A 21,190-nucleotide genomic window follows, 5' to 3' on the forward strand; every position below is an offset into this window, starting at 1 on the left:
AGAGTGAGGGGGGGGAGAGAGAGTCATCAATGTGAGGGAGAGACAATTGGTTGCCTCCTACACGAGTCCCAACTGGGATCCAGCCTGCAACTGAGGTATGTGCCCTTGGTCAAAATTGAACCTGGGACCCTTCAGTCCACAGGCCAAAGCTCTAACCACTAAGCAAACTGGGTAGTGGGCACAAATGTTGTTAATGGCATCTGGAATGATGAATCCTTTCTCAAAGGTTTTCAATTCAACTTTGCCCAGATCCATCAGAGGAATCACTATCTATGGCAGCTGCAGCCTTAAAAATGTTTCTTAAAATAGCAAGACTTGAAAGTCTAAATTACTCCTTGACCTGTGGGCTGCAAAATGGATGTTGTGTTAGCAGGCACGAAAACGTTAATCTCATTGTACATCCCCATCAGAGCTCATGGGTGACCAGGTGCACTGTCAATGAGCAGTAATATTTTGAAAGGAATCTTTTTTCTGAGCAAGAGGTCTCATCAGTGGACTTAAAATATTCAATAAAGCGTGTTTACTTTCAACAAGCTTCTCACTAAGCTTCATCATTTCTAGCTTTTGATTTAACGTGAGAGAGATGGCGGCTCTTCCTTTGACTTGAACACTTAGAGGCCATTGTATAGTTATTAATTGGCCTAATTTCAGTATGGTTGTGTCAAGGAACAGGGAGATACAGGAAATGGCTGGTCAGTGGAACAGTCAGAACACACACAATTAAATTAGCCATCTTATATGGGTGTGGTTCTTGGCGTCCCAAAACAATTACAATAGTGATATCAAAGATCTCTGATCACAGCCCTGGCTGGTGTGGCTGAGTGGTTAGAGCATCGGCCCAAGTACTGAAGGGTCGAGGATTAGATTCCTGGTCAAGGGCACGTACCTGGGTTGCAGGTTCAACCCCTGGCTCCAGTGGGGGCAAGTGCAGGAGGCAACCAATGGATGAGTCTCTCTCACATCAATGATTCTCTCTCCCCTCCTCCCCTCTTTTTCCTCCCCCTCCCTCCCTTCCAGTCTCTCTAAAAATCAGTGCAAAAAATATTCTTGGGTGGGGATTAACAACAACAACAAAAAGTTCCCTGATCACAGATCACCATAACAAATGAGTAATTACCAAAATGTGACAGAGACATGAAGTGAGCACATGTTGTTGGAAAAATGGTGGTGATGTACTTTCTCAATTCAGGGTTGGCACAAACCCTCAGTTTATAAGAAGCAAACCATACTATCTATGAAATGCAATAAAGTGAAGCATGGTAAAATGAGGAATGTGCTTGTATTTTGTTTGGATGAGCATGGATTTACTGAAACTGAATCACCAGGTTAAGCTTAATGTGAAGCACTGTATGTTTACTGTTTCAAATGTTTATTCTCTTAGTTTGATGAAATCTCCTTTGCATCCAACAAAATTCACTATTTTTAAGTGCACTGTTCAAACGAGTTCTGACAAATGTTAGTCATGTAACAACCACCACAATCAAGATATAGAACATTTCCATTTCCCCAAAAAGTTCTCTTGGGCCTACTCGGAGTCAGTCTTCTTCCTTCTTCTGGCCCCTTTGTAACTTCTGTTTCATTTTGTCACTTTAATTTTGTCTTTAAGGAATTTTGTACAAATGGAGTCACACAGTCTGTGTAGTCTGTGTCTGGCTTCCTTCTCTGCCATATTGCTGTTTGCTGTTTCTTTATCCTTTCTGTAGTCGCCCCTTTCTCTCTTTTCTGCCTTCTTTGGTTATATTTTTTAGTGTTTCTTGTTATCTCCACTAATGTCTTATTAGCAACACCTGTTTGTCTTATTTATTTTTAATGGTTGCTATAGGTCTGGAACTGTCAGTGTGTGGTTTGCAGACCCATCATTTTACCACGCCCTTTAATGGGGTCTTTGAGGTCACAACCATCTTTATAATAGGGACATTTTATTTGCCTTTTTTACACTGTTGACATTTGTACTGATGGAACAAAAGCAATGGTGGGTAAACTTTTGGCACCTTAGCACAGATCAAGGCCTTGGCACCAGACTACTAGCAGTCCCTGTGTTCTTCACTGCCTTGAACACACATTTAAAAATATCCTTTGTGTTAAAATTAAAGGTGTGCAAAAAGCAGTCCTGTGTGCTGTGAAGTCTCTCTGTTCTGCCTATGAGAACACAAACTATCTCCAGCCCTGTGAGAGCTCTGGGATTCCCCCTCCCCACCCCACCCACATAAGCTTTTTCATGCCCCCCCCCCCCAACATGGTGGTGGTTTACCATATGCATGCCCACATTGTTAGTTAATCAAAGAATTGATTGGTCTGTGCTGTGTGTCTGAGCTTTCTGTGCATTCACTCCTGATATTCAGCCTGTATAGTTTAGTCTTCCCCCCTGCTCCCAAACTCTGACCACTGTCTCCTCCACTCAGTGAGACTTCTGGTTGCCATCTGGCTTCCCTCTCCTCATTTTGCAGCCTAGAAACTGCTTCCAGGCTTTTACCTGTAGTGATCAAAAGGCTGGACTCATTTGTTTGTCTTCTCTCAGGGATCACAGTCCTGTGCTGCCTGTTTTCCAGTGTGTGAAAGCCCTTGTTTCCTGAAATTTTTTCCATTGTTGTAGTAGTTTATAGTGGAAGGACATTTCCTGTAGCACTTAAGCCTTCATGGGTGGAACCTCCTTTAATATTTGAATAGTGACTGTCCCAAATAGTGCCAAGTAGAAACAGTTACCATTCAGATTATATACTACTCCAAGTTATGATTAAATGTTTTGTGCTTTGAAAGAAAAGATATATAGACTTAGGGTTTTTTTATTTTTGGAAAAGACATTTTAGAAGTCTCATTTTCTATTGTTTCCTTTTGGGTCCCATGTTATATTCATAGGAATTTTATGATATACCCACTTTTAATTAAAATCTTTTTATTTTATTTATTTTTTAAAAAATGTATATTGATTTCAGAGAGAGAGGGAGAGAGAGATAGAAACATCAGTGATGAGAGTCATTGAATGACCGCCTCCTGCACGCCCCCTACTGGGGATTGAGCCTGCAACCCCGGCATGTGCCCTGACCAGGAATTGACCCTTGATCTCTTGGATCAGAGGTTGATGCTCAGCTGCTGAGCCACGCCAGCCAGGCTGAAATATTTTTATCGTTTTAGATTAGAGCTCCACTTCTTGCATTTATAGTTCATTTTTTGAGAGTGATGAAAAATTTTTAGTGATATTAAGATAGTTAATCTAATGACAGTTATGACATTCAGTGGTTGTAAAGTTCTTCATTGATTTCCATAGTAAAATGGAGATGTTAGTGAGCTATAAGAGAATTAGTTCAGATAGTAGGATGGAAGTGTTTTTTTTTTCTTGATATGGTATATGACATTTTTTAGTTTTTGGATCTGTTACCATGAAAACATTCCTTTTGCTTAATTCTCTACTAATTTCAGTTAGAGTTCTTAATTTAAAAGTTGGTAAGAAGTTGATCTGTGTTACATATTATGGTCAAAGAAGATGTATCTTATGGTGGGGGCTATGTAAGGAATTGTTTGCATGAAAATGTTGTTTTGATAAATTTTTAGACCCCCAACCATCTAACACTTTTTACTCATTAACACTGACTCTGAACCTATTAAATATCTCTGAAAAATAAAGAAACAGACACTTTTTAAAAACCTGATTTTGTACTTGAAGTAAGAATTATGGCTACTGGCTATGCTAAAAGCATATCTGAGAGAGAGAAACTTAAGCTTAGTTGGAGAGGCATGTGTAGCTACCTCCCTCAACTGCACATGTTTTTTCAGGACATTGGGGACAGGGGGAGAGATAGAGTTATAGTTTGTTGAAGACCAAGAAGGTGTTATTCGTCCTTTTAAAGTTTTTTAAAACAGTAGAGAAGAAATGCCACTGCTTTTCTCTACGTCAGAAATCACACATTGTTGCTGTTTCTAGTTAGAGACCTTGGGCAATAAGATTTTAATGAAACATATCTTGTGTATATTAGGGATGTTAGTGTGAACTAGCAAAATAAAGCTTCCACTGAAACATGTTTCTACATGCTCACTTGCTGGGAGTTCAAAAGCTCTGCTGAGGTTTTTGTGGCACTTACTACTCTCTAAAGGAAAGGTTGTCTAGGTTTTGAATATTTTTCTTTCCTTTTTTAATTGATTTTAGAGAGGAAGGGAGTGAGAGAGAGGGACATCGAAGAGAAAAACATTGATCAGCTGCTTCCTGCACGCCCCCTACTGGGGATCGAGCCTGCAACCTGGGCATGTGCCCTTACTGGGAATTGAACCTGCTACCTCTTGGTACATGGGATGACATGATGCTCAATCAACTGAGCCACGCCAGCCAGGGCTTGAATCTTTTCTTTGACTTAATTATGAATATGTAGAATTATGTTTATTTTTTTCAAAAAACAGGAATTCTGACAATTGCTAATGTAATTTTAACTATAGTCTATTGAAAGTTTTTTCCCATTTGTATAGATTGTGATTTTACGTTCATTAATTGACTTTGCAGGTGATGGAGAGGTAATTGAACAAATTATAAGCCTACAAACTAATGACAATGGTGAAGGAAGCCCAGAGTCCAGTATTCTGGATGGAATGATAAGACAGTTGCAGCAGCAGCAAGATGAGAGAATGGGAGCTGGTCAGGATAATATTCCAAATGGACTTCCAAATGGGGAAGAAACACCACGAAGAGGTAATAAATATATGAGATATTTTTCCTTAATATGACTGGATTGAAATTGAATAAAGGACGTCATCAGGTACATGTTATATGAAAAACTTGAAGTAATCATGATATTTTCATAAGTATTAGTCTGGAGGTAGCTTTATTAGATGTAGAGTTGATGTGCTAACAAATAGACATTTGATGTTCAAGTACTGTGAAAGGTTTTCTAAAGGAAAACGACAGTTTCTGGGTATCTGTTGCTTTAATCGTTTATAATTTAACAAAACACAAACCAATAGTGTAGAGCACTGATGTTTTTTATTGTGAATCAGAAGGCTTGAAGTAAAATTTCAGGGCCAAGTAGTTGATATTGGAATGTAGTAGTGATTACATTAGTAGTGGAAATAATCTAGAGGAGATTAGCAATTATTAGGCAAATGACAGCTCTCTCTGGGAAATTGTTAGGTAAATGCCTGTGAAAGCTTCAAGAAGTCTATCAAATGCCATAAATCCCAACAGTGAGATATATTCATATATATATTAATTGATTTTAGAGAGGAAGGGAGAGAGACAAGTTAGAGAGACATCGATGTGAGAAACATTGATTGGTTGCTTCCTATATCCACCCCAACTGGGGACTGAACCCGAAACCCAGATATATGCCCTGACTGGGAAGTGATCCCAAGGCTCTTCAGTGCACAGGATGACTCTCCAACTGATTCACACTAGCTAGGTCATGGTTCTCTTTTGTTTTAAATTATGATGTTAACTTACATCTATTTATGCGGTCTTCCTGTTTTCCTCTACCAAGATAACAATTATTTCGGATGTTGTGTTGGTCCTTTTAAAGTAAATAAAAAATACATTCTTACATGTATTACTAGAAAGCATTTGCTTTCAAACTTTATAAAAAGGTTAGTAGGTTGTACATACTCATTTGAGACTTAATTTTTTCATGTAATGTTATATTTTAAGATTGCTCCATTGTCGCATCAGGTTCATTTTGACTAATGTGTATTACTCCATTGTATGAATATATCTGATTTTATTTATTCATTTTCTCAATGGGCTTTTGGGTAGTTTTGAGATTTTGCTAATTGTGAGACGAAATGATGTTAGTAGTCTTGTATGGGTCTCATATACATTTGAAAGAATTTCTCTTGAACATTAATCTCAGAGTGAAATTACTGGGTATGGATACATTGTGCCAAACTACTGCCACAGAGCAGCCCCCAGTTTCTCTGCTGCAGTAGTAGTAGGAGCTTCTTCACCCTGTGTTTTAAGAAAACAAGCACTTTGCCTGGTACTCCCTCTTCCCCTAGACAGGTCTCCACCTTCTGTGACTTCCAGTTCGTGAGAGGGTGCCTTGCCTCCTGTGCCTTCCTGATTGTCTCTGCACAGCTCAGGGCTCACTGTTGTCTGCTTTGCTCTGTCACCCACTCCCCAACTCCAATTCAAGTGCTGGCAGCATTTCCCCACTTTGCAGTTTAGTGAATTTACTTACTCTGGCAGCTGCCTGTCTGAGTGGCTCAGATTATCTTTGAAGTTGCAGTTAATATTGTTAGAGCTCTTGCTACAAAGCCACCACAGTTTGAGTTGTCTAGCTTCAATGCTAATTTTTCCAAAAAGATGTGGTTTTAGTGTTTGGTTTTAAAGAAGGCAAGGTTTTTAGGAATGCAAATATGTTATAGAGAATGCCTGTACATGAAAAAATTTCAGAAAGTCTAGTAAAAATAGAAATTGAGATTAATAGTTAATGTTTGTTCTGTAGTTTACATTTTGATCTCAGTCACATGAGGATTCTTTTTCCTAGATTTTTTTCAGTAGATCTTCATTTTTGATTTGTATCTCAGAGGGAATGTATACTATATGCTTATTATATGTTAAATGCGTATAGATTGAACTTTGGGAATTTTTTCTTGACAACTTTTCCCTAGGTTTTAGAAGACTAAGCTTAGATATCCAGTCCCCTCCAAATATTGGTCTGCGTCGTAGTGGACAAGTTGAAGGTGTTCGTCAGATGCATCAGAATGCTCCCCGTAGTCAGATTGCTACAGAGCGTGACCTGCAGGCGTGGAAACGAAGAGTGGTTGTACCAGAGGTACCACTAGGCATATTTAGGTTTGTTTTAGGATATCTATTAATATTGTTTTATCAATGAAAATATATCTATATGGTTATTTACGTATCTTAATCCATTAGTGGTGCAAATAATCATATAAATATATTTTAGTAATGAGTTGAAGTCTATTTTAATTGTGGTAAGAAGGAAGTCTATTTTAATTGTGGTATAGTGGAAAATACCAAACTTGCTTTCTAAATTCTTTTTTTAAATGTTTTTATTGATTTCAGACAGAGGAAGGGAGAGGGAGAGAGAGATAGAAACATCAATGATGAGAGTCATTGATTGGCTGCCTCCTGCAAGCCCCCTCCTGGGGATAGAGCCCTCCACCTGGTCATGTGCCCTGACTGGGAATCGAACCATGACCTCCTGGTTCATAGGTTGATTCTCAGCCATTGAGCCATGCCAGCTGGGCTCTAACTTTTCACTATGGTAAATTTTTAAAATAATCGATCTTGTTTCATCTACACAGACACCGACTTTTTTTCCCTTCAGTATTATTTTTAAGCCCTAAACATAATTTTGGCGAAAGCATGTCAGTATGTATTTCTAAATGATAAGGAATTGTTTTAAATATAACTATAGTGCCATTATATCTTGAAAACAACAAACAGTTCTTCAGTAGAACTAAATATCTAGTCAGTGTTTACATTTCCAATTATCTCAAATGCCATAAATGTTTTTAGTTCTTTTGTAAGACTTCATTAGTGGTAGTAGTTTTTCAGGGTTCATAATATATATGTATATATATATTTGTGATGCTAGCAGGCATTGATGCTTACTGCTTAGATTCATTAATTCATTATGGTTTATAAAATTGTGATATTTCAACTCTATGAAGTCTTCATTTATTACCTTGCATACTTCTAAAAAAGAAATTTTCTCAAGTCTAATATTTGATTATTCAGTAGTGAAGTTTGTATATAAAACACAGGATAGATGTTCACTTATTTGCCTTTAAAGATATATTCCCTGTTATCTTCCAGTAATGACCCAGTTTATGTGTGTTTGTGTTTTTCACTGTGTTGATCACGCTGTTAAGGAATATTTTTAATATTCCTTATTGCTATTTAAGTTGTCCTATCTTTGACCAGGAGGAGCCTTTTTAGTTTAGCTTCTGAGTCCTTTTGGAATGATTGTAGTAGCCTTTCATTGTATCCTTGCTATTGGGCATGGTAAGGTGTTACAGGTTTATCTTGTGAATTCCTTGACCTAGACCTGGACTTAGTCTTTTCTCTTAAGGAGCTCTGTTTTCTTTTAGTGGGAAATGGTATTTCATAATTATAGTCTGGACAGTGGAGTCTTCCTTGCTATTGAGTTTTTGAAATGGAGGCAGCAAGTACTGTTTTTGTTAATATCTTAAACTCAGTATTCTGTCATGTTTGTGTCTTATAATAACTAATACTTTGAAGATAATTTTGTAAAAGTGTTTATGTGTATAGCAAGAAGACTTTCAGTGATTGGTGGAATAATATTGGATTCTTATAAATTGTGCAGTGAATTTGAGAATATTTAAAGTACACAATAAAATAATGAAAAGCAAAATCTGAATTGGCATGAGAAATACAGAAAATCAGTTTCGTGCAAGTAGAATGCTATAATTAAGCCTTAAAATTGTGTCTGAGTTGTACGGTCATCAGAACCCAAAGTGTTATTTTGGGATACTTTTTGTTGTCAAAACCAAGGGAAGCAAACATATCAGGAATGAAAGAACCTGAAGAATAGTTCCTTAAACGTTAAACAAGCATTTGTTCTCTAAACATAAAGGAAGACTGGAAATAGTTTAAGGCTGGAATCATGGTTCCAGTTAATCAGAGACTCAGGTTCCTCTGTTTCTGATCTCCATTTTAGAGTGTGACTTTTAATCTTAAGGTCAACTCAAAGTCCAAGATAGCTGGTCTTTATATACTAGCCATTACATATCTGCATCTGTGAAATACAGGCCAGAAGAAGGAAGAGAGGCAGAAAGTAAAACGGACATTCCTTTATTTAAGCAGCGTTAATGACCCACATGACATTTCTGCTTATTTATTGGCCAGAATGTCATCATACGACCATACTAAGCTACAGAAGAGGCTAGGTAATAGTTTTAATTTAGGGCAACAAAGAACCTAGGTAAAAACTGAGATTCTGGTTCTAAGGAAGAAAGAATGAATTTTGAGAGTCAATTAGCTGTCTACCACAAAGTAATTTTTTCAAAGAAGAATGTTGCTCTTTCTAGTGCTATATTCTGATATACACGTGAGAGCTTGTGAAGGTGATGCTGAGTGATAGAATAGTGGTCAGTGCCCTTGACAACATTCCTTACAGTGGAGAGCAGTGGCAAATCTTACATGACGTTCCAGTGTCATTTAATAAAGATCAAGAGAAGCTAAAAATTTGTTTTCTTCCTATAAAAGTAGTATGTATCCACTGTGAAAAATTTAGGTAGTAAGGTAAAGGCATGAGAATATAAACTACCGTATTGTGCAGAAAGAGGAGCACACAGTGTTGCTTCCTAGCAGAGGAATTCTGTTTGGGGCTAGAGTTCAGGAATATAGTTTGCGTTTATCCAATAATAAACTTTTGTTCATTCTAAAATCTTTCATAATACCACTTTTCTTAGCTGAGTGATATTAGCGATTCATTAGGCATGGAATTGCACACAAAGATGATACTTTTGAAGGCTAGAGTGTTCCTTTGTTTTATTGTTAAGAATGAATTATATGTAGTGTTTTGTAAAAAGATATGGGATAGGAATTTCATTTGGCCGCAAGTGAAAAACCTGATATAATCCCTTAAGTACTTATAAAAGTGGTGAAATTGACAGCTTGTGAAAGGTTGAGTCTAATTTAGAATTTCCCTGTGGATAGAATAATGTTCCACTGTAATTTGAGTGTGGGTTGCAGATGAACCTTGAGAAAAAAGTGATTTTCTTAAAAGTCCGTTTTTGTTCTTACAGAATTTGTGCTTATACTCATTTGATTGTCCAGTTATTTCTTGGGGCATGGTCATGATGTCAGTTTTGAATCTTTTCTGGTGGGATTTTAAAACGAACAAAAACAAGGCCATGTGATTTCAGTAATGTTCAACTTGGAGAATGAGGACCTTCACTCATTCTCTAAGCATGGAGAAGGAAAACAGTGATCAGGAGTACCTTCCTCGTGGTGAAAGGGTCCCCTGCTCTGAAATTGGTCACAGAAACATTATACTGTTCTTTTGTATTATGGAAGTAAAATACAGATGATTAGAAAAAGTAGGAACATTGCTATTCTGGTTTTCTGCAAAGGTATAAAACATGCATTGTGAATAGGTTAGAGGAGGATTCTGCTCTTATTTTTTCTTTAGAGAAAGGAATTTTAACCTTGGAAAATTACAGGGACACTTTGAGTAGCTAATTTGAGAGATCCTGTTTGACTTGGTTGAGATAGGGCCAATCAGAATACAAGCAAATGACCATTTCTGTGTAAAATATGAAAAATAGGACTTCCTAACTGCTGCTGAGAATTTAAATTTTCATATTAGATTTCTAACATAAAGTACAGCTTGACTTAAGTTTTTCTCTAACTTTAGGAAATCCTATATTAATTTAAAAAGTAGTATATAAGCTTATGATTTCTAAAATCATGATGATTACTTTTTCCTGTTAATATCCTCTACTTATCCATCAGTTCAGTAACTAATATAACCGGGTAATTAAATTTCTAGGAAATTGGAAGACTTCAGAATAGAGAAAGGTGAAGAAGAAAGAAGTCTTTATGTAATTGGAAGAAAAAAGAAGACTCTTCAGCTCTCACAAAAGGTAACCTAAATTCTATTTTTCTTAATAATAAGCAAATTAGAAATTAAACTGGAATTCTTAGTTTTCTTTTGATCAGTGAAAATATTAGTAATTTTCACCTGAAATAGAATAATATATCTTGCTTAAAGCCTTCTGTGTGGGATTTAGAATAGTAGACATAAGGTTGTACAGCTGTTAGGAAAGATTAATAGTTTGAAAACTTGAGGAAAGTAGCCTGGTGCCTAATAGTGTTAACAGATTCTAGGAAATTACTGTCTAATGACCACTCAGGTCAAGAACTAGAACATTACCAGCCCATCAAAAGTATTTTGTGTTCATTCCCAATCACTACCCTCTCCTTTCTCCCATAGGTAACCAACTGTCTTCTAAAACTGTTGGTTAGTCTTATTTATGAAGTTATCCAAATCATGCATCTGTAAAAATTTTTAGATGTTACAATGGTTTGTAACCCTCTAAACTCAAGAAAATTTTATTCCTTAGTATTTAATTTCTATTTGGAGTTTCTTGAACATCACATGAACAGCATTAACATGGAGTTCATGGAAAATACACAAAGTGTATGTAAGATTAGTGCTACAAAACTGGTGAAAATGGTTGCATATGTGCACGATTTTCTCAGACTTGATCACAAGGATGAACTAGTTCCTTGGGAGTACTGTCTAATTCTTCGTAGCCTTGTTAAGTATAGAGTGCCCTCAAACTGATTTTTTTTTTAACAGATTTTTTTTTTTTTTAACAGATGATTTTTTCTTTTGAGTGGTAGTTTTCATCCAACTGTGTTTACACATTATAAATTATCAAACTTATTAATATTAACGAGTTTTTGCTTTAACAAAAATTAGTATTGACAAATTAAGGAAAGTGTAATTCATTTAAAAATCAGCCAGTAATATGTTGAAATGGTAATACACACTATTGATTATCAAACAAGTTACTAATGTGCCAATTTATTTGTATATTACCAAGGACTATGTGCTTTTATTGAGTGATTTCACATATGACTTTGGTGTTTGAGGAATATAGTTTGCCCCTACCCCCCTTTAAAATACACTCTAGCCTGGCCTGACCGGCTCAGTTGGTTGAGTGTTGTCCTGTGTACCAAAAGATTGCCAGTGTGATCCCTCGTCAGAGCATGTATGGAAGGCAACTGATTAGTATTTCTCTCTCTCCACACGCACACACACCCCTCTATCTTTCTCTCTTCCTTCCTCTATCTAAACGTGTCCTTGGGTGAGGATTTAAAAAAAATTTACAATGTCAGTATTTTATTTGGATGATTTTTAAAAATTATTTAATTATTTTGTTTTGATAAAAATAGATTTTAAAAATGTAAGCAGAATTGGCAAGTACCAATAACAAATCATCCAAAAATTTTAAACCTGGACATAACTAGGGTTAATATTTGAGGATTATTTCAGATAGTATTTCTCTATACCTGTGTATACACATAGTGATATATTTTTTACGGCTGGTTACTGCATTATAATACATATTTTCATTTTTAAGATATATAAAGTGATAAACTTTTTGGGTCATTATTCATGGTCAGCTAATTAACTTAGTTTTATTTGGAAAATGCTCATCTAAAGTGTCTAATTTAGCCACGTCTTCTAAGTATCTTAGAAGACAAAGATTGATTTAATAGCATATGGCAAAAATAAAATCCATTAAAGAATATCTTCCAACTATTATTATTATTTATTTTTTGCCTTAAATCTTTTTGGGAATTTGATAGAATGTGTATTTGGTTGAAATTGTGGTAATTTAGGTATTGATTTTTAAAAAAATTTATCTTTATTATTGAAAGTATTACAAATGTTCCCTTTTTTCACCCATTGATCCCCTCCACCATGCACCCCTCTCTCCAGGCCTTCACCACACTGTCCATGGGTCATACGTACATGCATACAAGTTCTTAGGTTAATCTTTTCCCACACACCCACCCACCCACCCCTACCTTCCCTCTGAGAGGTATTGATTTCCATCTACATGTTTCTTTATGTTGCAGTCTGATTCGGTGGTTTTAATGTCACAGTTTAGGCAGAGGACATGTAGGCGTAAATATCCAAATTATGGTAGAAGAAATGTTGGATGGATTGAGTTATCTTCTGGAAATGAATCTTCAAGCTCTATAAGACATGTGAGTTTGTAACTTTAAAATATACAAAATAATTTTAAATAAATTGTCTTGCTTTGACTCTACCCTTCAATTGTGTGAAGATACAGTATTCTGTAAAGGTTAAGATGAAATTTCACATTTTGAGTTTTAACAGAAATTGTGCACAGCTTTGTTGAGGTACTCCCTGTACTAGTGTACCATCCAGTAGTCTTGTGTATTAACACAATTGTGCCATTATCACTACTATTTAATTTTAAAATGAATACTTGTTCATCAACTCTAAAAAGAAACCCTATACCCATTTTTTGTTACTCTCATTCCCGTCCCATCCCGTCCCTGGAAACCACTACTTTACCTGCGTTCTCCGTGGCTTTGCCGGTCCTGGACGTGGCATATAGGTGGAGCCCTACCGTAGGATTTTGCTGCTGGCCTGGCTCAGCGCGGTGTGCTCGTGGTTGCCTCGCCTGTGGGCTGTGGAGCGCTTTGTCCTTTCCTTGCCCAGTGAACGGACACACCGCGTTTTGTTTATTCACTCACCGCTGGTGCACGCCTGTGTTATTTTCACCTTGTCATTAATGAATAGTGCTGCTTACTAATATTCGTGAAAGGCTTTTGTTTGGACATAAGTTTTCAGTTCATTTGGGTTTCTGTTTAGGAGTCTCATGGTAGCCCTACATTTAAACTATTGAGGAATTGCCAGACTTTTTTAGAGTGGCTGCACTATTTTATATTCCCATCAGTGTTGTATGAGGGTTCCAGTTTCTTCACGTTCTTGTCTACACCTGTTGTGATTGTAGCTGTGTTAGTGAGTGTGAAGTGGAATCTCACTGAGGTTTTTTTTTCTTCTTTCTTTTAAATATATTTTTATTGATTTCAGAGAGAGGGAAGGAGAGGGGGGGAGAGAGAAACATCAATGATGAGAGAGTCATTGATCCACTGCCCCCTGCATGCCCCCAACGGAGGATTGAACCCCCAACCCGGGCATGTGCCCTGACCGGGAATTGAACCCCAATCGCTTGGATCCTAGGTCGATGCTCAGCTGCTGAGCCGCACTGGCCAGGCTCTCCCTGGGGTTTTGGGTTGCAGTTCCCTACTGACTGATGATGTTGAACCATGTTTTCATTTGCTTATTTTCTATTGGTACATCTTTGGAGAAATTTCTCTGCAAATCTGTTGCCCATTTTTCAGTTTGGTGGTTATTTTTAATTGCTGTAAAAGTTCTTTTTGTATTCTGGATCTTTTTATCAGATACATGACTTACAAATATTTCTCATTCAGTAGGTTGTTTTCACTTCTTTGATGGCTTCTTTTGAAGCACAAAAGTTTTACATTTAATGGAGTTCAGTTTATTTTTCCCTTAGTTGCTTTTGCTGTCATATCTAACCCCTTTACTTGACTTTCAATAATCATACGTTAGTCACTGGTCTTCATTTTGATTTTTCTTGGGAAACCAATACTTTTGGTAAACAGTTTAAAAAAAATTGACATTAGAATGTTAATATTTTCTAATTCAGTAACGTTTTGAGGAATGAAATGTTCCATATGGGTGAACAACTTATTTTACTGCTTTATGAAGCATTAGAATAGTAGTCAACATAGGGCTTGAATTTAAATCCAAAGTCTTCCACTTTCATAACTTGTTTAAACTTTCTGTGCCTCTGCCATATCTCTGAAAGTTATTAGTAATAGTACATCCCTTAGAGGTGTTGTGAGAATTAACTTAATCATATAAAGTGCTTAAAACAGTGCCTAATATCCAATAATGTTAGCTGCTCTTATCATCAAAACTGTTCATTTAAATGTTGTATATAATGAGACTAGTTTTACATTTTCTTTTTATTATATATTGAGCATTTTTAACTCTTTGTTAATGGTTTTGGGTAATTATGATAAACCTTCTCATCCATCCTCTCTAGATAATTCATTTCACTACTAGTGTCTTATTCTTCCTGTGCTTCCCTCTCCCCCACATTCAGTCAGATACATACATATTTTATTATTTCTTCTTTGTACAAAACTATAGCATACTACAAGTGCTCTTTTACACTGGGTTCTTTTCACTTAAAATATTCTTGAAGTCACTTTATATCAGTGCATAAATATTTTCCTTGTTTTTCTTTTTTTTTTTTGAGTTGTATCATAATTAATTGTGTGGTTCTAACAGTTTATTTAACCACTCCTAGTTGTTGCCATTTAGGATGTTTCCAATATTTTCGTTATAAATTATGCTATAACGTGTGTATTTTTGTCCTGTTGGAGATGTAATTTGAGGATATATTACTTGAAAGGGGAATGCTGGGTCAAAAACTAAATGCACATGAGTTTTAGGAGATTGATAAAAATTCCTCCTAAAGGAGCATCTGACTGGCACTCCACCTATGGGTCATGAGAGAGCCTGCTTCCTGCCCTTCGGCAGCAGGACGTGTTACATGCTTTCATTTTACCACTTTAATTGCTGAGAGTTGGTGTCTTTTTTTTAATGTTTTGGCTACTTTTTATGTGATAAAATTAATGTGAAATTTACTATTTTAATGATTTTTTAAGTGTACAGTTAAGAGGCAGTTGACATATTTAATTGAAAGTGAAACAATGGTGAGACACTAGTACATACCTGTTACGGTGGCTTTAGTCCAAAACATTGAGAACATTTACATGACTTATTAACTTCACTCAGAGATCAAGATTTCTGTTTTGTTTTTTTCTCCCCTCATAAATTAGACTTCCTGTGACCAAAGTGAAGGTTCCTGTTCTTCCGAAGAAGAAGAAGAAGAATGGAAAAGTGATAGAAAAAGTGAAAGTGATAGTGACAGTTCAAGGTGTGTCTGTTTCTAATCGTTTTTCTCTCTTAAGCATTTTAGTCATAGCCTTGGATGGAACTGTACCTTCAAGATGCAAGAGCTTGTAACCGTAGAACAGTTAACATTGAGTTTTTAATATATTTGAAAGGAGAAGGAAACTGGATTAACAGCTGTTTCTATAGAAAATACTTTGGGTATTTTTATTTGACTGTAAACATTTGAGCTAGGAGTGTAAAATATGTTTAACCAAAACATTTAGTTAGCCTTGCTGGCGCATGGCTCAGTGGTTGAGCATCGACCTAGGATCCAGAAGATTGCCGTTCGGTTTCCGGTCAGGGCACATGCCTGGGTTGCGGGCTCGATCCCCAGCAGGGGGCGTGCAGGAGGCAGCCAATCAGTGACTCTCATCATTGATGTTTCTCTCCCCCTCCCCAGAATCAATAAAGATATATTTTAAACACAAACAACAACCCCCCAAACATCTAGTTAATCTTGGGCTGCATTTATAAAGAGTAGTATATAAGGAATATGTGGTAAAACCATTGTACAGCCCTGGCTGGACGACTCAGTTTGTTAAGCATCACCCAGAACACCAAAAAAGCTTGCGGGTTTGGTCCCTGGTAGGGGTGTGTGGGGGAGGCCGCCAGTGGATGTTTCTCTCTCTCCCCCTTGCTCTCTCTCAAATCAGTGGAAAGGTTCTTGGGTAAGGATTAAAAACAAACAAAAGTTTATCATTACATTCATTACGTATTTCGTATTTTGTTTTGTTTTGATATCCAGATTTCATGGGACTGAGATGTTAACATCTGTTCATCTTGGTAAATGTCAGCTTTGTCTTGACAGATGCTTAAGCCATAAACCTGGACACAATTCTCTTCACAGTGTATCCATCACCAGGGTCCAGAAAGTTTCCTTCTAAATACGATTCAGATAATCTTACTTCTGTTTGCACTGACAGAGTGCGGGTCCAGACTCTCGTGCACACTGCCAGCCTCCTTCTCCTCTTTTATTCCTCCCTCCCTCCCTCCCTTCCTTTTAATATATCTTTATTGATTTCAGAGAAAGGAAAGGAGAGGGAGAGAGAGATAGAAACATCAATGATGAGAGGGTCATTGATGGAGCCCGCAACCCAGGCATGTGCCCTGACCGGGAATCAAACCCTGATCACCTGGATCCCAGGTTGACGCTCAACCGCTGAGCCACGCCTGGCTGGGCTCCTCCTCTTTTATTTCATTATGATTAAGAGCTGCAGTGATTGTTAGAACACTGTGTACTCTTAAAAAAATTTTTTTTCATTGCAGCAAATCTTACCTAACATAAAATTTACCATTGAAACCATTTTTAACTGTACAGTTCAATAGTGTTAAGTACATTCACAGTCTTTGTGCAGCCAATCTCCAGAACTCTTTTCATCTTGTAAAACTGAAACTGTATGCCCATTAAACAACAATTCTCTGTTTCACCCCTAGCCCCTGAGTTTTATCATGCAAATGCTCTTAAAATTTTTTGAAGATCTCTTTTTATAATAAGCTTTTGGACATGTGTATGTTTTATTGAGCCTGAGAGGTAAGTGGTTGGCCAATAATGGCCCCGGTAGAGGTCTTTATGTATTTGCTGAAGCTGGTAGTGGGCTGGCAGCTAGTGTTCTATGTGTAGTTTCCCATTTGACTCTGCTTTTGCTTCAGGATGGGCTAGGATTGGTCTCTCTCTGGATCTTCTGTCATATCCAGGAAAATCTCTCTCTTGGCAAGAAGCTGTGACCACTTATAGCTTTCTGTTTGGTGTGGCAATGCTTTCCTTGGGCTTCTCAGTGTATTCACTGATCAGTTTGTCATTGTGATTAAAATTTCTAGTCCATTTCTAGTCTCCTCCAACTTAGGGGATGGTGATACTTATGGTTCTGTGTGACCTCTACTATTTTCATAACAACACTTCATTATTTTTAAATGATTTTTAAAAATTTTTTAAGGGGGGGAAGGAAGAAGGGTGGGGAGAGAGCGTAAGATCAATGTGAAACATTGTTTGGGCACTTCCTGCACCCCCTACCAGGGATTGAGTCTGCAAACCAGGCATGTGTCCTGAATGGGAATCCAGCCGGTCACACCAGGCTACACTCTTTTTGTTGTTAATGCTCCCCCGAGGATATTTTTTCCATTGATTTTAGAGGGAGTGTGAGGAGGAGGTGGGGGGCGGGGGGGAGACACACACTGGTTGGTTGCCGCCCATACATACCCCATCTGGGGCATGTGATCAAACCTGAGACCCTTTGGTGCCCAGGTGATGCTCTAACCCATGAGCAACACCAGCCTGGTCCTTTTTTTTTTAAAAGGGGGCATTTTTTCTTTTTAAATATATCTTTATTGATTTCAGAGAGAGGAAAGGAGAGGGAGAGAGAGAGATAGAAACATCAATGATGAGCGAGTCATCGATGGAGCCCGCAACTCGAGCATGTGCCCTGACCGGGAATCGAACCCGATCTGGATCCTAGGTTGATGCTCAGCCGCTGAGCCACGCCCGGCCGGGCCAGGTTCACTTTTTAAAAGGGGAATTGTTAGTTGGCTCTAGATGTCTTTCATGTGGTCTCTATTATACTTTAAAAATTCCTCAGGCTTATATTTTTTCTTAATTCTCAGTGTCAGTGAAGATTTCTCTCTTACCACCTTTGGTCATTCCAGTATTTATTGATGGAGAGGGCAGATTGTTCAAATTGAAGTTTCCTAGGATCTCTCTCTTCCGTGTCTCTCCTCCTATCTCATCTTAAGGTTATATGATTAATTTGCTATTAGGGCTTAGATTCTGGTTCCATACAACTTAAAATGTGTTTCTTTTCTAGTGACTCTTCATCTCGATATTCTGATTGGACAGCTGATGCAGGCATCAATTTGCAGCCTCCTTTACGTACTTCATCTCGTCGGCGTATTACCCGGTTTTGCAGTAGTTCAGAGGATGAAATGTCTACTGAGAATTTATCTCCTCCAAAAAGGAGACGAAAGAGAAAGAAAGAAAATAAGCCTAAAAAAGAGGTAAGAAACATATATCTTTATAAGTAACACCTATGTACAGTTTATAGAGGCTTTTCTGCCCATTTTAAAAATTCAGAATCTTCTTGAAATTGAAACCTTCATTTTTATTGACAACATTGTATTATCAGGAGTTAATTGTAAAATGAAAACATTTTTGAAAAAGCTACTTTATTTTTAAAACTTCTCTTTCTAATATGTTCAAAGTTGGACTTGGGACTTAAGCCTTTCTGAATTTGAAACTTAAGGGGAGAGTTCTGTTTTGCTTGGATCTCACCCTAACACCTTTTACCTGTTAATTTCAACATCAGAAATATACTTCAAGGCATTTTAAGGCGTTTCCTTCTTTGGTTTGTTATTGACATGCTTTCCATTTTCATCTGCTACGTTCTATCTGCATATTTTCCTCCTAATTGTAACAACCATATTCCTTATATGTACCGGGCCTGTGCTCCTCTTGTGCAGGCAGCTCTCATTATTTAAAAATGCCGTGTCTTCGTATTAGTTACCTATTGCTGTGGAACATATCACCTTGAAACTTAACTGCATAAAATAGGAAATGTATTATTTCATGTTTTGATGGGTCAGGAATTTGGAGGCTGATTAGCTAGGGGATTTGGGCTCATGAGGTTGCCTAATTGTGTTGGTTATGGTTGCTGTGGTCTGAAGGCTTGATTGAGGCTAGATGATCATCTTTGAAGTTCATTCATGTGGAAGTTGGCTGGTAGCCTCAGTTCCTCACTGCATGAACCTCTCCATAGGTGAGGTGTCTTCACTACATGGTAGCTATGTTTCCCAGAGCTAGTGATCCAAAAGTGTAATAAGCAAGCCCTGGCCAGGGTTTTCTCAGGGGTTAGAGCACCGGCCCATGCACCAAAGGGTCTCGGGTTCGATTCCCAGTCAAGGGCACATACCTGGGTTGTAGGTTCGGTCCCTCCCCGGTCCGGGCACGTGCGTGAGGCAACCAGTCGATGTGTCTCTCTCATGTCAATGTTTCTCTTTCTCTCACCCCTCCTTCCCTCCCACTCACCCAAAAAATCAGTGGAAAAAATATCCTCAGGTGAGGATTAACAAAAAACAGACCATTAAAACAGAACAAAAGTGTAAGCAAGGATGTAAGCCCTGATTCCTTTTATTACCTAGTCTTAATGTCAAACATCACTTTTGTTTTATTCTGTTTGTTAGAAGCAAGTTGAGCTCATACTCAAGCGGACGATACTTTGGAGAGGACGCGTATCAAAGAATTTGTGGTCATAATTTTAAAGTCACCAGTCCTAAAACCTCCCATGAAGAGGAGACTGCCTGTGGTGTAGTCTGTGGTGAAGTTCATACTGGGGTCTTAGGCAGAGCAGACTGAATTGAAGGGGATTTAGGCTGGGAATTAGCCTCTTGCGTAGGATATAAAGTGTTAGGCAGAGCCTGCTACGTCCAGGAGATGCGAGGAAAGCGCCAGGTGGTAGATGTAGAACGCAGACTATTGAGATGTCCCTGTGTATGTTGAGGAAGCAAGTATGTATGGTATTTAAAAACTAACCATTGGGTGACATGCAGTAAATAGTCAGTGAATGGTAATGTTTCTTTTGTTTTTCAAAGAGCACATGCTTCCCCTTTCTTTTCTGTTAAACTGTTTTCTTCCTCTGGCAGGATGTGCGGAGAATGACACCGCCGGGGCCTGCAGATTGGGCGCATCTTCACGAGCTCCATCCGCCGGTCTGGGTAACTGACACCACTCTGCGGAAGTCTCCTTTTGTTCCACAGATGGGCGACGAGGTGCGAGTAGAAAGATTTAAGACGGGAATGCGGAACATGAGGCAAATTAGTGCTGCTCTTAAGGCTTTATTTTTATTTGTTATTTTTCAATGTATCCTTTTGTAGGTAATATATTTTCGACAGGGTCATGAAGCTTATATTGAGGCTGTGAGAAGAAATAACATTTATGAACTGAACCCTAACAAGGAGCCATGGAGAAAAATGGATCTTAGGGTAAGATGATAGTATTATTAAACATTTAGCACATATGTAATTAAGTTACTTATAAACTCATTAAAAAAACCCAGAGACATATTTCATTATTATCGTTCCATTAATTTCCTACTTAAAAACATTTCTGTTATTACCTTTAAGCTTTAAGTTCCATTTGGAAGACTTGTTTATCAGTGGGCAGTCTTCATATATTGCTGATTGACATGTAAAATTCTTAAGTGTGTTAGAATTTCTTAGGAAGGCAGTTTTGCAACATGTATCAGTAGTCTTAAAATATACAGACCCAGGACAGATTTTAAAAAGGAGTGCAAGTTTTCAAAAAAAGAAATACAAATTGGAAAAAAGGTTCAACCTCATGCATAATATAGAAAAACTTAGGTTCCCTCTACAGAAACAGCTGTCAATCTTCTTTATTTCTTTTAAAATATATCTTTATTGATTTCAGAGAGAGGAAGGGAGAGGGAGAGTTGAAACATCAGTGATGAGAGAGTCATTGATCGGCTGCCTCCTGCACACCCCCTACTGGGGATTGAGCCCTGACCAGGAATTGAACAGTGATCTCTTGGATCCTAGGTTGATGCTCAACCGCTGAGCTATGTGGGCTGGGCAACAGTTGTCAATCTTAATTGAGATGGCCCCTAAGTGACTAATGGGTGGGTAGTTTATACAGTGTGGATACGCTGGACAAAGGAATGATTCATGTCCCAAGTGGGAAAGAG

At 37.7% G+C, this 21,190-nt stretch overlaps 1 protein-coding gene across 1 annotated transcript in view; it reads left to right on the top strand.

Annotated features, from left to right (window-relative positions):
* Positions 1 to 21,190, top strand: part of BRWD1 (bromodomain and WD repeat domain containing 1) — a 90,362-nt gene that overhangs the window by 30,118 nt on the left and 39,054 nt on the right. The window contains exons 18-25 of the mRNA XM_081138076.1: positions 4,490 to 4,675; positions 6,586 to 6,769; positions 10,458 to 10,551; positions 12,560 to 12,691; positions 15,389 to 15,486; positions 18,302 to 18,491; positions 20,133 to 20,258; positions 20,364 to 20,471. Coding sequence (XP_080994202.1) covers positions 4,490 to 4,675; positions 6,586 to 6,769; positions 10,458 to 10,551; positions 12,560 to 12,691; positions 15,389 to 15,486; positions 18,302 to 18,491; positions 20,133 to 20,258; positions 20,364 to 20,471 — 1,118 coding nt within the window. The remainder of the gene's footprint in view (positions 1 to 4,489; positions 4,676 to 6,585; positions 6,770 to 10,457; positions 10,552 to 12,559; positions 12,692 to 15,388; positions 15,487 to 18,301; positions 18,492 to 20,132; positions 20,259 to 20,363; positions 20,472 to 21,190) is intronic.

This window comes from Miniopterus schreibersii (genome assembly GCF_964146895.1).
Source record: "Miniopterus schreibersii genome assembly, chromosome: 5".
Lineage (NCBI taxonomy): Eukaryota > Metazoa > Chordata > Mammalia > Chiroptera > Miniopteridae > Miniopterus > Miniopterus schreibersii.